At 42.7% G+C, this 16,371-nt stretch overlaps 1 protein-coding gene across 5 annotated transcripts in view; it reads right to left on the reverse strand.

Annotated features, from left to right (window-relative positions):
* Nucleotides 1-429: 429 nt before the first annotated feature.
* Nucleotides 430-16,371, reverse strand: part of Clca2 (chloride channel accessory 2) — a 29,184-nt gene continuing 13,242 nt past the window's right edge. For 2 of the 5 annotated variants that reach the window (XM_006501432.4, XM_006501433.1), the window contains 7 exons: nucleotides 15,099-15,276; nucleotides 14,256-14,362; nucleotides 11,366-11,590; nucleotides 8,039-8,309; nucleotides 5,797-5,967; nucleotides 2,307-2,537; nucleotides 430-1,892 (listed from right to left, as the gene is read on the reverse strand). In XM_006501432.4, the coding sequence (XP_006501495.1) occupies nucleotides 1,450-1,892; nucleotides 2,307-2,537; nucleotides 5,797-5,967; nucleotides 8,039-8,309; nucleotides 11,366-11,590; nucleotides 14,256-14,362; nucleotides 15,099-15,276 (1,626 nt within the window). In that variant the 3' untranslated portion in view covers nucleotides 430-1,449. Of the gene's footprint in view, nucleotides 1,893-2,306; nucleotides 3,164-5,796; nucleotides 5,968-8,038; nucleotides 8,310-11,365; nucleotides 11,591-14,255; nucleotides 14,363-15,098; nucleotides 15,277-16,371 lie in introns of those variants that run through there. The other 3 variants (NM_178697.5, XM_006501435.1, XM_006501434.4) reach the window with 3 other exon arrangements.

Here is a 16,371-nt window from a genome sequence, read left to right on the forward strand (position 1 = left end):
ATCAAGAACTTGAACCCTTACTTAGAGTCCCATCTCTGTATTTCACCAGCTCCAATTTAAAGCTGTGGGGAAGCGGAATCCTGGCTATCAGGTATATTGGCAACACAGGAAGAAGGAGTCAGCTCCATCTGGGACCTGAGCTGTAGAGGCCCCCAAGCTCCCAGCCCTTGGAGATGTAGGCACTGGGAAACCTGATGCCAATGGCAGACATGCACAGCTACAAGAATTCCAGGGAGGCAGCAGGGGCAGAGAGAATCCCTGGCTGCTTTTTCCTACTCTTTCAGATCTCTCACTGTGGCATCATGTCCTTTCTTTTTATTTTATTTAATTTTTTAAATGTTTTCCTTCCAGGTCCCACATTTCCCATGCACCATGTCCCCCAAATGTGACAAAATCATTCTCAATTGATCTTGGTTATAAAACCAAGCCTTCATCTGTAACATAATATTTATTCAATAAACCTTTAAGTTCTTGAATTTAGAAATGACATAATATTATTAAATAACATTTTTTAAAAGGAAGAAGTAGCATTAGATGATTTTTATTTCCACATTTTCTCTGCTGTCTTCTCTGTGTCCTTGATGAAGAAAAGAATTGCATGTACTTATTAAACCGGGGCAGAATTTGCTAATTGTTTCCATGACTTCTTATTTGAGATGGAATAAAACTATATGGTGTATATATTAAAATTATTTCAGCATAATGTCTTTTACCTGTAAAGCCTCATGGGAGCCGTAACCATTTTCATTCAATACTTCCAAGCCAATAACTTAGAAAGCTGCTTCAATGGCACTAACGTCTTACAAACAGTAAACTCCGGTGACCTCTGCTACAGATCAGTATCCAAGGGACAAGGACAACAATTGCATTCTAAGGTCTCCTCTCATGGTGAGAAAAGTCCTATCTGAACTTTAGTGGTGTCTTGTGAGCCACAGTGAATTTAACCAAAGGACAAGATATAAAGAACCCTGTAGTATGGCCTCTTCTATAAAGCAGCTTGGTTGTCAGTATAAACATGTGTCCTTCTCTGCACAGATAAGCAGAGATGAGAAATTCATCAAAGTAACATGTTTGCATCATACAGATAGTTACACTGTCTAACTAAGACCCAACATTCTTTTCTGTACCCAGAACTTCCCCCAACCTGAACTTCAATAAAACAAGCTTTTCTTGACTCGATTTGATTTTGTTCTTCCTTTGCCTTTCAAGCCATTACCTTGAGCAATATATTTTATTATTTTTCCATAACTGGAACCTTACACTGTTTTCTAACCCTTTCCCAAAATGAGTTAAAAGTTGGTGGGTTTTTTTTGGGGGGGGGGGGAGGGCATTTTTGCATTATGTAAAAGTCCCCATGTCGAGACTATTTTGATTTTGTTCACATTTTATTTTGTGGATGTAAAGGTCATGTCCATCCTACCTAAGAAGGAAGATACTGTGCCTGCTTGTTCATAGAAATTTTGTCTCATTCTCTTTTCTTGATGGTCTCTTTTTCCTGTTAAAAATACAGTGTGCTACAACCATAATAAGGCAAAGGATTGCTATCAAACCTACTGTTGTTAAAACTCCTTTCAGGATCAGATCATCTCTGCTCACTACAGGAGAAGAGTTTGGAGGAAGAGACATTGATACCAGGGCAATGTTTGACACAGCTGACCTGAGGGAGCTTCTATCCATGGCTCTCAGGGCCACATACACTATGTAGGGTTCTTGTGCATCTTCAGCAAGTTCATGATCAAGTTCATGGGTGACAAGCTTGGGTGAGAATGTAAATGTCTCCCTGGTGCCAGCATGCTGAGGAACTAGCTCTGACGAATTCACCAAGATGGCATTGTCAAAGTCATCCCGAATGTTCCATAGGCTTCTGCTCATTCTTATTTCATAGCTTGTAGCTGAAATTAAAAATACACACAGGAGCGTATGATCAATTTGTATAAGGTTTTTAGTTGGTGAAGATTAGTAATGAAAATAACCACAAAAGTCAAACTATCAAGGAATATACGTGTGAGAAATCACTGAATACCAAGTTGCAATGTAAAGACTCATGCTAAAATGTGAGCCAGGAGCACTTGATATTTTTTTGAAAGCAAGAATCAAAAAAATGATGTCATCCTCCCTATGAGTAATTGTGTAAAGTTCATGTTGTGTTATTGAGCTGTCTCTAGCTTTTGCTTTAACTAGTGAAGCTTTTTGTAATGTTGATATGGAAAACAATAAAAAATGACTACACACACACAGTGGGGGGGGGGGTGTTGGGAAGATACTGTCTGTGGAAAGGTACTTATGAAACAAATCAGCAAGCCTACTTTGCCCCTGATCGAAGTCTTCCCCAGGTGCCGTCCAAGAGAGGACGACGTCGTCTTCCACTTTCATGGCTTCCAGGTCAGTAATTTTGCACGGTGGAAACATGTCAGGGTGGGGGCCGTCTGGGACTCCCAGCACGGAGAAGGAGCCTCCCGAGCTCACTCGACTGAAGCCCCACCTCTCCTTCACAGGTCTGTGGCCCAAGTTTTTGGGAGCATTCATTTGAATATTATCTGGAGCACAAAGAGAAAGTCAAATAGCAAATTAAAAATTTCCTGAGCAGTCTTGCCAGATTGTTGAGACAGCATTAGAACTCGGAGTTTACTTAGTCAATAATGCGTTCATTCACCTGTTTATTCCCTCCACACATATTGGTTCATCGGGTCATATCACTGTGCTATGAATCAGACCAAAGTCCTCCCCCATGAGATTTTATGAGTCATGATGTAAGTGGCAGTCATATCAGTAAATAGATATTTATAAAGTGTGACTAATCCAGAATAATAAAGAGCAGGGTGCTCTTCAAGCTCCCACCATTCAGGGTGGTACTGAGGATATAACTTTCAAGTTTCCTTTGGGCTGAGATGGCCAGGTAAGACATGAAGGAAGAGATGTCCTAGGAAAAGAGAGCCGCTAGCATGAAAACTTCGGCTCAGAAAAGTTGCGTGTTAGAGAGACTAAGCTAAAAAGTGGGTGACTGTAGCTACAGCTCAGAAATAGAGTAGCACACTTGCCTGGAAGGCAGCGTGCCCTGGGTTTAATCTCCAGCACTACAAACAGAAAGCGGAACACCTTGAGATGAGACAGGAGAGCAGGTCATAACTGACCTCAGGGACCAGTGTAGATTTTAATCCCAGTGCTGTGAAGAACAGGAAGTGACAAAATTCATCATTTTGCTTTCTGATGGGTCCTTAGTAAATGGATCAAATGCCACTAAGCAGGAAGCCATTTAAAAAGAGCCATCCAGTAGTCACCTTGAGGGAAGATGGTGGCAGCCATCTGTGGTGACTTCAGGGGGAGGTAGGAAAGAATAGGTCAATGCATGATTCACAGACACAAGTTGGTAATAGATTTGAATATGAAATGGTGGAAGAAAGGCTCCTATAGCCCTGTGGTGGAAAGAGAACCAGTTGTGACAAGCTGTCCTCTGAGATCCACACACTTGCCTTAGCCTGTACACTCACAATAAAGAACAAATATTTTAAAAGTAGTTCCTAAAATAGTTTCTAATTGGTGCAGTTTGATAGAAGACAACCAAGGAGTCAGACCAAAAATTAGGTTATAAGGTTTATGATTCCCCTAAAATAGAATTAGTTAGATATGGATTTTAAGATTTAAAAGATTTAAACTAGATTTATTAATTTTTAAATTATGAATTTGAAGGTTGTGTGCATATAAATATGTGGGGCATTGGGCTGTGGTCAGACAAGCTGGTCTCCAGTTGAGCTGAGGTCTGAACCCCCAAAATGACAATAATTCACTTACATGGCACGGTAGGCGTTCCCTTATGCTCCTGGAACTCTGGCTTCTGCCTAAGTTACCGCCCCCCACAGCCTCCACAAGAGAAGCATGGCTAACCAAGCTTCTGACCTGCAGGCTAAACTCCTCCCCAGTTACCTAGCAACAATAAGATAAGACAGCATACTTTAAGAGGGGCTGTTAGGCCCCCACCTCGCTCTGTTACTTGTCTCCCTCTTACCCCTCACTCTCACCCTCTCTCCTCTCTCCTCTCTCTTTGTCTTCTCCTCTCCTCTCTCCTCTCACTCTCTCCCTCTTACTCTCTCTTTCCCTCTAGCCTTTTCTCTCTCTCTCTTTTCTACCTTCTCTCTTTCTCTCTGCCTTTCTATAATAAAGCTCTAAAACCATAGAGAGTCTCTGCTCATCAAGATCTGCTGCACTCACTCTCGCAGGTGTTGAGAACCTCTTCCCTCTCTCCTATAACCCCCCAGTGGCTTTAGCAAAGTAGCCTGGGGCTCCCAGGTAGGGCTGCCCCTTTCAACCCCCCCTCCGAAAGAGTGGGTCAGAGGCTTAGATGCCCACCTGGTGATGAGTGGAAGGTAGATAGCAGCCCTCCCATGCCTGACTGACCAGAGCACAGGTGGTACTCTGGCAGGGTATGGGTCTTCCCCTTCCCCCTCTTCCCCAGGGCCCCCTCTTTTGGTTCCTGACATAAATAGTATAAAAATCATGTGGATTAATGAAGCTATCTAGTGATGTTTTTCAACTATAATAAGTGATGTTTACTGGCTGCCTACTGTGGCCAGGTAATTTAAGTATCTTGCTATATCAAATATTTAATTCCCGTAGCAAGGCAATGAAGAGGATAAATTTTTTGCCATGCATTTATTGATGGTGAAACAGAGATGCAGAGCTAAGTAACTTGCTCCACGTTATACAGCAGTAAATGGGGGAGCTGGGCTTTAGGTACAGGAAGTATTGCTCCAGAAGGTACATGAGAGGACCAGAGAGGTGGGAGTGGCTCATCCAGGAAGCACATGCCTAATAGGCACAAATCTTTGGGTATCATTTCCAGCACCAAACAAACAAGCAAACAATCAAAAACAAAAATACTAAATCAAACCAAACAAATCAAAGAGGAGAGAGAGAGTTAGTCTTAAAGTTTTTCTATTTTTAGAAATAAAAATGATTAAAAATGGTCCTAGAGATTATTTTTAGAGATAGCACCATTCGTGAGATTTCTGTTTTGTTTTAGCTAATGCTTTTTAACAGGAACTAAAATTATGTTTTTCTATAAAGAGAATGTATGTCTCCTATTATTTGGCATTTTTATAGGAAGGGAAGCAGAACCTCAGCTCAGTGTCTGTAATAGCCAAGCTCATGTTTAGCCGGGAACTCATTTCCTTTTTGGATCACTGGGGCTGTTTGCATCACACTTTCCTCTTTTTGCTGCTGCCTAAATCTCTATAAAGGAAATATGGGACCAAATAAATTGTAAGGAACCTCTTTGTGTGTGAGTTATCACAAATAAATAACCACAAGACAGGATTCAAAATAAATTATTAAAAAAAAAGAGAGAGGATCAAACCATAGGAAATACCAACTTTCTGTTATTCTCTACCACAAATGATTAAGAGTTGAAGAAGCAATTAATAGTGGCTAGAGTATAATTATGTACGTAAGGGTGTGGTGGGGGCTTTTACTTGGGATGGAATCTTAGTGCATGCCAGGCAAATGTGCTACCTCTGAACAATAGCCACAAGCCTGAGTGTGGCTTGGAAAGTCATGTCTCTCTTGGTCCTCTCTCTTCTCCTCTCCACCTCTCCACCTCCACTTTCTCTCTCTCTCTCTCTCTCTCTCTCTCTCTCTCTCTCTCTCTCTCTCTCTCTCTCTCTCTCTCTCTCCTCCCTCCCTTCCTCCTTCTCCCTTTATCCCCTCCCAGTCCATCTCCATCTGCCTATTGCATACACACACATATCACCAACACATACATGAAATAGTATTATGCACACTTGCCGTGCTAATGGTTCTTACCGTTTGTTATGTAACCTGGTACATACATAGCATGGTTTCCTGGGACAGGGAGGGCTAGTGTGCTTGTGCTGGGAGAGTGACGGACATGCACTGTCAGGCTATAGCTACCACTTACAGCAAAGGAGGAAAAATACCTGGAGTAAATCCCATCATTTCTTATAACATCTGCACCTGTGTGTATAGAGTCAGAAATTCAGCGTTAATATGTTGTTACAGTTGACCGCTACTATTTAATGAGTTATTGAAACATTTATTCCTCTTGATGTAGAGCACATGGAGTTCTTTGTGCTCCCAGAGAAGCACAAGGGGGACCTGAGGTGTTAAGCACACTGGTGTTCCTTCAAGGGACGGAATGTCAGACCGGTTACCCACCCCACGGCTGGGAGCAGATGTGCTCTGTAGCCTAGTGACACTTGTGTTTTCTGAGTGGCTAGAAACTGCAGCAGATGCTCCCTCAAACCATCCTAAGCTTGTTTTTCTCAGTCAGTTTATAGAACCTTTTATTATGGAACTATCACGTTAACTTTACAGAGAGTTTCAATGTAGTCGTCACGTTTGATCTTTACTTTGTTCCTCTAAGAGATTCATGTATGCTTTGCTGGGCCGGTGCGTTTGAGTTCATCATCACCAGAAAAGTTTTTTCATCAAATCACACTATACTTAAGTATGCTTAAAATAACAACCTGGTGTCAGATTTTGAAATTTGAACCAAATGGCCTTCTTGTCTCCCGCAGATTGTCTCTCTGTAGGCCTGGGAAGAACACAGATACCACCACCCATGTAATATCATTTCCATACGGTATATGTTATTGTAGCTACTTTTGATATTATCACAAGGTTTAAAATATGATGGTATCATAATTTCTACCTGGGACTGCTTAATTTCTGAAAGGTTGTCTTCTAAGGCCAAACAACCTATGACTACATTACTCTGAATGCGCCCAACCTCCTCAGACGGTAGATGGCCTCTGTCTATTTCAGCGATAACACTTAAAAGTCATCTTGACAGCTTCCATTCCTATGAGCCAATCTATTTTCAACTAAAAAGCTAATAATAGTTTCTATAAAAACGAAGCACATTCTCAAGATGATTGATCACCATACGGTCATATTTATTCCCCTTTTGAAATAAAACATGTCTCCAAGATATGAATTCAAGTGCACGTATGTAAATTTTCATTAAATTTCAAGAGAAGCCTTTGGTTGAGAGTCCTACATGAAATGCTAACCAGCTTTGGTAGTTTGTAAGACAGCGCAGATCTAGTTGATTTCCTCATTGGGGGATGCACTTGACTCCCTGTTGGAGTGGAGAGAGCTCCCTGCACTGCACTTAGCAGGCTTAGATTCCTGCCCACTGTATGTGCCTTGCTACAGGATACTTTCTAAGAGCCTGTTCATTGCTGGCTTCCTTTCACAGTGACTCTCGGGGGAAACACAAAATTCAAAGCCAAGCCTGTGGCTTAGAGTAGAAAGATCTAGACCCCTTTTAAGGCAGTTTGTCACACTGGGCAAGAAGCCTGTCATATCCTCAAGATCATACCAGTTCTGACATTACACCTTGATCTCCAAATGGTGACACTGTTATTATTAAAGTGCTCTGAAGCCAGCTTTCCCCGCTATACGGAGCGGCTTTCCAGCGTGGCAAAACTGGAGGTTTGTTTATATAAAATAAGTAGTAACCACGTTACCCGTGAAGACTTAGATTGTTACTGTATTTCTTGTCGATGGCAAGAAAACCAAACCTTAGTGGCATTTGGATGAGCGATCTTTGTTGAGAAATTGCAAAGGGAGATGTGTCCATCCCTACAATCTCTGCAGTCACCTCTTCTAATCACTGATGCAGAAGGAAGTGGGACAGGGTTTTTGTCTACGGAATCAGGGAACTTGGATTTACATTATGGATCTTTACCAGGAGAGCACTGAAGCTCGGTGCCTCTGAGCCTCGGGTTTTATGTCTATAAGATGGGTAGATGTCCCTTTCCTCCCTTATCACTTTATGTACATCCCTCCCAAAGATGCACTGTCCAGGGGAAACACGTGTGGAACCTGGGAAAGTTGCCTACAGAAGAGGACCAGGCTTTGACAAAGCAAGGTTCATATGAGTAGCTGGGGTCCCCTGCAAACACGAGCTCAGGCATCTGATGACACTGACTAGGAAAGCAGTTGGACTCAAGGGATTTCCTGCGGCGACTGACACCTCTGCAGCCCCAATGTAATGCAGCACCACGCTACTCCTCCTTACCTGCTCCGCCATCCAAAAGTTGCAGTACAACGGGATCTCCAGCCTCTGGTTCCACTGTCGCCACCACGGTGGCATTGAGAATGGGATGCAGACCTTTCCTCACATTCGCATAAATGATCACTGGCTGAGGAAAATAGGTGCTGTCTCTTTCCACAAAGGCTTCCAGAGTGGCTGGGGACATGGCCAGGCTGGAGGCACGAGAGGCCACTGTCACTTTCAGAGCTTGGGGAGAATGGTGGGTGTTGTTCAGCGTGTAAGTCCAGTGCCCATGCTGCAAAATAAGGCATTGTTTTGTCAAGCGTGAAGAAGAGAAAAGAAAAAGCAACAGTTCATTGATGCTGCATTTAAAAAAAAATACAAGAAAAGATGTTAGGAAAAGTACTCTTAGATAAATGACCTCTAGCCAGCCACTTTTACGGTTAGGCAGATATAGGGGGTAGATACATCTGGGCTTATTTGGAGCAGCGAGGATACGTTTTGAATCCCAGACTTAGAACATCATGGCAAATTTGCACAGGGTCAAAGGACTTTGCCATGATTAATACGGACTCCTCTTCCCAAAAGACAATTAAATCTTTTAATTCATTTTTAGAACTGACAAAATTATATAAACTAAGGAAGCCATTGTGGTATCCATAGATACCCTGGGTTAATATAACAACATTCTTCCTTTGTTCCCTGCCCCTCAGGCCCGCAAAATGTCAAACAAACCAAAAAAAAGTACGCACAGTGCTAGAGTATGTAACCTACTATTATAAACAGGTCGGAACTGAACAGTGTGTATGCTGAGTAATTTTTATAAATTCGGCTATATGTCATCCTCTTGTTTACACAAGCTACCCAGAAGAAACAATACCAGTAAAAAAATTGAGACAGAAAGACTAAGACTTTGTGTAATGGAGTGTTCCTTTTTGACTGAGCTATACACGTCTCCTCTTAAGGACTCATCTGCTGTCCCTGTTTAGTTCCTGTAAATGACAGAAAAGAATCAAAGAATCGGAGGAAATGCAGCGGGCCAAGGTGGGACTCGGTGAGGGAAGTGTGGCTGCCACCACACTCTTGCCAGCCTTCCTCCGTGGAACTGGTGTGCTTTGCCGTCTCCTAGGGAGGTCTGCGTCAAGCACCAAGTCACCTCTCACTGTCTTGCTTTGAACTCATGGCATCACCAGCCACGGCAGGAACTTCCAGATCAAAAACGTCCTTTGGTGTTTCTAATCCAGATGAAGGAGTCAGGCAAGAAAGCAAAACAGAGGCAGCATCCCCACCCAGCCCATACGTGAGCAGCGCACAACAGATGCACAACGGATTTGCAGAAAAGTTCAGTAGGAACAGAGAAGGAGGTATTTTGGAGAACGGTATGAGCTGGGGCAGAAGAAGCCAGACACAAACGGTCCAGTAGCAACCATAACGGTTGGCATTTCATCTTGAAAGTGCCGCAGGGTTTGGAGCAGGATGCAGGCGTCAGAACGGTCTGCTCAAGGAGTTGAGGGGTAACTTGGAGGTCGCCAGCTCAGAGTCCAGTGCAGAGGCTACTGACAATCTGGGCCAGGTGGTGGACCTGTATGGTCCCAGCGCTTGGTGACTTGGGACGCTTAAGTGTGAGGGTCGCTTGACTCTGGGAGTTTGAGACCAACCTGACCAACATGGCAAGGTGTTGACTTAAAACAAAACATTATGGGAGTAGGCAGGTAAGGGGAGCGCCTGATAAGGCCATCAGGTCTAAGAGATTCCTGTGTTGGCTCCCTGCCTCCTGAGCTTGCCTCAGGGTCCAGCCCCTTATGCTCTTTGCTTCCTTGAACAGCCCTTGTTACTTATCTACAGGTCCCAGCGATCACCTCTCCTTCCATCTTGCTTACCCCCTCCCTTAATATACTCTTCTCCATTTGTCCATCTTTTTTAAAAATTAGATATTTTCTTTATTTACATTTCAAATGTTATCCCCTTTCCTAGTTTCCCCTCCAAAAATCCCCCTATCCCTTCCCCCTCCCTCTGCTCCCCAACCCACCCACTCCCACTTCCTGGCCCTGGCATTCCCCTGTACTGGGGCATAGAATCTTCACAGAATCAAGGGCCTCTCCTCCCACTGGTGACAAACTAGGCCATCCCCTGCTACATATGCAGCTAGAGACACGAGTCCCACCATGTGTTTTCTTTGGTTGGCGGTTTAGTCCCAGGGAGCTCTGAGTTTACCGGTTAGTTCATATTGTGGTTCCTCCTAGGGGGCTGCAAAACCCTTCAGCTTCTTGGGTACTTTCTCTAGCTCCTTCATCGGGGACCCTGTGCTCTATCCAATGGATGACTGTGAGCACCCACTTCTGTATTTGCCAGGCACTGACAGAGACTCTCAGGAGACAGCTATATCCGGCTCCTGTCAGCAAAACCTTGTTGGCATCTGCAATAGTGTCTGGGTTTGGTGATTGTATATAAGAAAGATCCCCAGGTAAGTCAGTCTCTGGATGGTCATTCCTTCAGTCTCTGCTCCACACTTTGTCTCTGTCACTCCTTCCATGGGTATCCTGTTCCTCCTTCTCAGAAGGATCGAAGTATCCACCACACTTTGGTCTTCCTTCTTCTTGAGTTTCATGTGTTTGTCTATCTTATTACCAACAGCCTCACTTTGTCTTTGAGCTTTCCGTTGTTCTAGTTCATCTGGCCAGAATGCTATCCTCACTACCAGGTTTCACTGTCTCCAGTCTTTCCAGGAGAACGTTCTTCATCCCTTAGGGTGTTTCTTCCCGTCCTCAAATATGTTCTAGTAGAACCTGGTGCCTATGCCTAGTTTTTGTTGTTGTTGGTGGTGTTGTTTGAGATAAGGTCTCAGGTAGCCTTCAATTCTTCATCTTCCTGTCTCCAAATAAAAGAATTATATATAGTTGTGGGTCGCCCTACCTGGCTTCACTATTCAGGCTTGACTTATTCTAAGTACAAGGCCCAGAACACAGCAGGTACTAAAAACTTACATACTTTATTAGTCATATTATAAATCCTATATAGAGCTGCTCCCAAATATATAGGAAACTACCTACATGGATATTTCCTGTAAAGAAAGATAGACTCAGGTTTCAAAAAACAAACAAACAAAAAAAAAACTACTAATGCTATAGAGAAACACCGTGAGTGTGACAAGGTTTTAATCCAGGACTTAATGCTGCACACACAGACATATTTCAGTTGCTCTTCTTAACGTTTTTAAAATCTACAAGAATGGTTTTATGACGTTTTGATGAGTCAGCACATTTCCTTTACGCACGACATTTAAGCATGGGATTCACTTGCAAGTTCTGCACTTGGCCGAGCAGTTAATTACAAATAGGTTGTCACACTGACCTTAGCTGTCCCTGGAATCTTAAGGCTGGCTGTCCGAAAGGCCAGGTTGATGATAAAGTCACCAGTGTTGTATTTTCTTCCGCTAGGATCCAATAATGCAATCTCAGGGGGGCCACCAGTCTGCCACGTGACTAGAAAAAGTGTGTCATTGCCCACGGCGCTATCCACAGTCATAGTATCCGCCAGCTGGTGCTGGGGTTGCACAGTTTCGCACACGCTCTCAACCTGTTAAAGAGATGTATGTGGAAGTTTCAAGCAAATATATAACATTTCCTCCTTTTATAACAAAAAAAAGGGCAAAGGTGCTTAATTCAGATCTGCATTGTATTTAAATCAAAGCAAAACAGTGCATGATGTAACTAGTTAAAACTATCTTCTTACAGCTAATGTAAGTATAGCGCATTATTGTCTTTGTTCGTTTGTGATAAGGTCTCAGGTAGATCAGGCTAGCTTTCAATTCTTTATCATCCTGTCTCCAAATACAAGGATTATATATAGTTGTGTGCCACCATTGCGTGGCTTCACTATTGATCTGTTTGATTGTTTCCTGTGATGCTGGGGATTAAGCCAGGAGCTTGTGCACACTAGGCCTTGTGCACACTAGGCAAATATTCTACCATTGTGCTAACACCCTAGTCCCCTCCATTGCACCTCAACATTCATTTAGATGCTCTCATATTATCCATTATGAAAATGAGCATTGGCTTCATGTGGCCAATTACGACGAGAATGAGCTCTTAGAAGATTCTGCTTGTTAATATGTTTAAATGGTTTTCATTTGTATAACTATATCCAGAGGCTTTTACAAGTTTTAGTAAGAAATCTACAAAGGAAGTTTAAAACTTATATAGTGGTTACATTTTTGTCTTGCGAGGGAGCTTAAGGGTGTTCTCCTTAATGCCTGCACGGCCCTCTCACTGATAGTGTGGACACTCACCGACATTCCTTCTTCACCTTTTTATATCAGCCATTCTTCTGGAAACAACACGCTATCTCAATGTGGTATTAATCTTTATCTCTCTAGTGATTAGCTATTTTAAACATCTTTTCACACACCTGGTGGCTATTTGTATGTCTCCTTTTAAATAATGTCCACTCTTGGGTTTACTGTCCCATTGTTTTTTTGTTGTTCTTGTTTGTTTATTTTCTTTTATTGAGACAGGGTTTCTTTGTGTAGCCCTGACTATCCTAGAATTTGCTCTGTAGACCAGGCTGGCCTTGAAATCAGATCGATCCTCCTGTCCTTATCTCCCCAGTCCTAGGATTAAAAGAGGACACCCTTACATTTAGCTTATTGCCCAGTTTTAAAAGTTAGGGTATTTTCACTTTAGTTGTAGTTACTTTGAATATCTGCTGCTTGTCACAGCATAGCTTTCAAATACTGCCTCCTTCCACGGACTCTGTGTGTGCTGGCCTCATGGTTTGCTTTGCTGAATAACATTCTAGTTTAATGTTGTCCAATTAGTCATTTTAGCCTTTATCTTCAATGCTGTGAGGATCTTATCCCCTGTCCCTGTCTCCCTGCACAAATTCTTGTTCATCCGAAAGTGCTGAGATATTGCTACCATAGTATCTTCTAGTAGTTTCGATGTCTGGTTTTACGAGGACAGTGCTAATCCCTGTGACTTGGGTTTTGACAGTGGTGAATGCTCCTGGGCCACTTTCATTCTGCTGCCTAGGAATATTCCATCTTTCTCACAACATTTATTGAAAAAACGTATTCTCTCTTCAGCGCCTGTTCTCAGTGTTTTTTATGAATTCAATTGGCTAGCTGAGCACCATGGTCCATGTTTGCAATCCCAGCATCTGGGAGGCAGAAGCAGGAAGATTTTTTAGAGTTTATGGTCAGCCTGGCCTAGCCGGCTAGCCTCAGTTTACTTAGAATATTACTGGTGGGCAGAGTTTTTCTGTAGTGCCCTGACTGTCTCTCCAGGCCTATATCTTTCCTGCCCAGATGCCTTCTGTCTGCCAAGTTGGGAAACCCTTATGTAATGTTTTATGAAGCTTTACTTTATCTTTGACCTTTGATCACTTGATAACAATATGTCTTGGTGCATCCATTTGACTTCTTGCCAGGGGACTATTAACATCTTTACTGTGGTTGTATATCTGCACGTTAAATATTTCCTGATAATAATTCACTGGGTTCATTGTTGACACCAAGCATAACTTGGCTGGTTTACTTGCCATCTGTGAGGAAGCTGCAGGTGAAATTCTGTTAGAAACATTATCCAATTGTGTCCAAATGGAGTGGAAAATGGCCCCTTTAAAGGTAGCTTGATAAGAGGAAGCTTTTGTGCCCCAAATCGAATAAGTCATACTAATTAAAGAGGTAGTCTAAAACTGAGGTTAGTGACTTATGCCTGTGATTCCATTAGTTAGGAGGAACCTAGAAGGACTAGGAGGACCTCAAGGCTAGCCTGGCCCATGTACTCACCCACAAACAATAAGAGGGAGGGTAAAGACTTAGAAATTTCTAGAAATTCATGAAATAATTAATATTCCTTATCAAGATGGAGGCACAGCCCGAGTGAGATAGTGCGGTTGGGGAAAAGTAAAAATGAAAACACAACCTCTTACTTTTGATTTGGACCTTTTCCCCACCTCCCCCATCCTACCCTACCCTACCTGATCCTACTCTACCCTATCCAACCCCTAGCTCCATTTTCCGTCACAAAGAAGTCTTCTCATGGACCTTGAAAGCTAAAGTCATTACAGAAAACAACTCCTGGAACTGAGCCGTACAGACGTGAGGTAAAATGGGGATACCCAGAAGCTCCTTAGAGCTATCCACACACAGAGAGTTCGATATCCAAAGAATAATAATAATGCAGATAGTGCAGCCAATCTGGTCCACTCTCCATCTATATAGAAACACTGACATTCTGACCTGTAAGCTTTGCTGGAAAATGTCTCCTGTTCCAGAAGAGATTCGAACGAAAGCTTCAGTCATTCCATTAGAAGTAAATTTATCTGGAATGAAGAACTTTAGACCTCCTGAAATACATAATTTGAATGTCAACTATTAAGACAGATACATAAAAAGAACAGAGTAAATCTTCTCTGACAAACTGTGTCTACAAGAAAGTGCTGGTGGGAGGTAGTGGGAGATGTGCTTTGCTCACTTTGAATGACAGCTGATGTAACTATGAGGCATTCGGCCATAAGGAGTTTGGCTGTCAGTTCATGGGTGTTTTCTCAGGCTCACTGCAGAGTACTAGACCTCAGTAAACCTTTACTGGATAGTCTGAGATCCAAAAGAATTCCTAAATAATTTAGATTAATTGCTAGTAGTTGCATGGCTATATATTTGCATATATAATCGGAGAGCACTATTTTTAAAAAATAACCCAATAAATCTTAACTCTCAATGGTCAACCTGCTGCATTAGTTTTTATAGAGTGGAAGATGAAATTATTCTTTGCCTCATCTAGAAAAAAGTCAGCCATGTATCTTCCAATGCTGCTTGTGCGTCTACTCCAGAATGTGTCACAGCTTCCAAACTATGCATTCTTTGGCTAGTTTAGCAAATCATAAAAGTAAAGATTTCCATTGGATGTACAAAATTTTCAGCTCTAGAGAAAACATTCAAAATTTGGGGAAAAGCTTAGCCGCATTTAATAATGATTTATGTTTTGTTTTTTTTTTTTAAGAAGTCTTTCCTACTTTCTCCCCCAATTAAGACCTATGCCTTAGGTTTCATAGCTTAAGGGTATGCTTAGGAGGTTTTTACCTGTAAGACGTGATAATTCCCCCACTTTTCTGGCTGCAGAGGAACCCAGGGCCATGGAGTGAATGGTGGATCCACTGTTCATCGAGGTGAGCAGGCAGTTGGCAATGTGTTCATCTGCTCCACTGGTCACTAATATCAGGACAGAGCCGTCAGCTCTTCCATTCCGCTCCTCAACCACCTGAACACAGAGAGCCATCAGTTGAGGAAATGTAACTCAAACTGTGTGACTAAACAGAGGAGTTAATTTCCATGCACAGTTGGTCCCCAGTGTCACCTATATCTCTCCAAGGTCCCCTGTGCTCTATGACCACCTCCACGTTGCCCCGTACCTCCCCTCCCCTCGTAGAAGATAGTGCGTTCATTATTACATAAGAGCCATACCTCTAAGCTCTAGCCAGTGGCTGGTAAGAAGGCTTAGGGCAATGGTTCTCAACCTTAGTGACACCTCAGAATTAGATGGCCACGTTTACAAATCTCATTGCCAGGTCTCGACACACCAGGTCAACAACCTCAGAATCACAAGACTTGAAACCCAGGCTTCAAGAATTTGGTTTTAGTCTCTTGTATGTTTGTTTGTTTGTTTGTTTATTGTCGGTAGTTTTCGTGCTTGAGATTGAACTTAAAGTCTCAAGCCCACTAAGCATGCTCTCTAACCACCGAGCTACATCACCACATCCTATCTTTCAATCAGTTGATATCAGCGGGCACCCTTTGTGCCCCCACCCCATCAACTGTTGTCTGTGGGTAGCAACAGTCATAGCTGATATCTTGCTGTCTATCAGAGGGTGGACATGTGCACCTCACACGCTGGCTTAGATCAGCTTAGCCATTCCTAAGGCACACATCTGGTCTTAATTGTGTGTTTACACCCATGTGTGTGGGTCCACAAATACGTGTGTTTGACTTATTTATCTTCTCAGACTCTCTTGATGCTTATCGTTGAAATCTGTTTCGTCTGTAGGCAGAAACCAAAAAATGATGATTTTGCCTAGAAACAACTGTCACAGCTGGGGCCACTTCAAAATAAGTAGGGACCATTTGGAAGGACTCTCGAAGATACTTAAGTCCCTTAGGCACTGACATTATCTTTTTTTGTTTACACATTCTGCCAACCAGCAGTTACTAAGTAATTATGGCACAGGTTACTTTGTCAGGCCAAGGGAGTGCAATGGGAGGAAGAAATGGACCCTGACTTTAGGAATCACCCATCACAGCTCTACCACAGCTGAGGCCACTATGGCAGCACTATAAGGGCATACTCCTTCTCTTTAAC

Source organism: Mus musculus, chromosome 3 (assembly GCF_000001635.26).
Source record: "Mus musculus strain C57BL/6J chromosome 3, GRCm38.p6 C57BL/6J".
Lineage (NCBI taxonomy): Eukaryota > Metazoa > Chordata > Mammalia > Rodentia > Muridae > Mus > Mus musculus.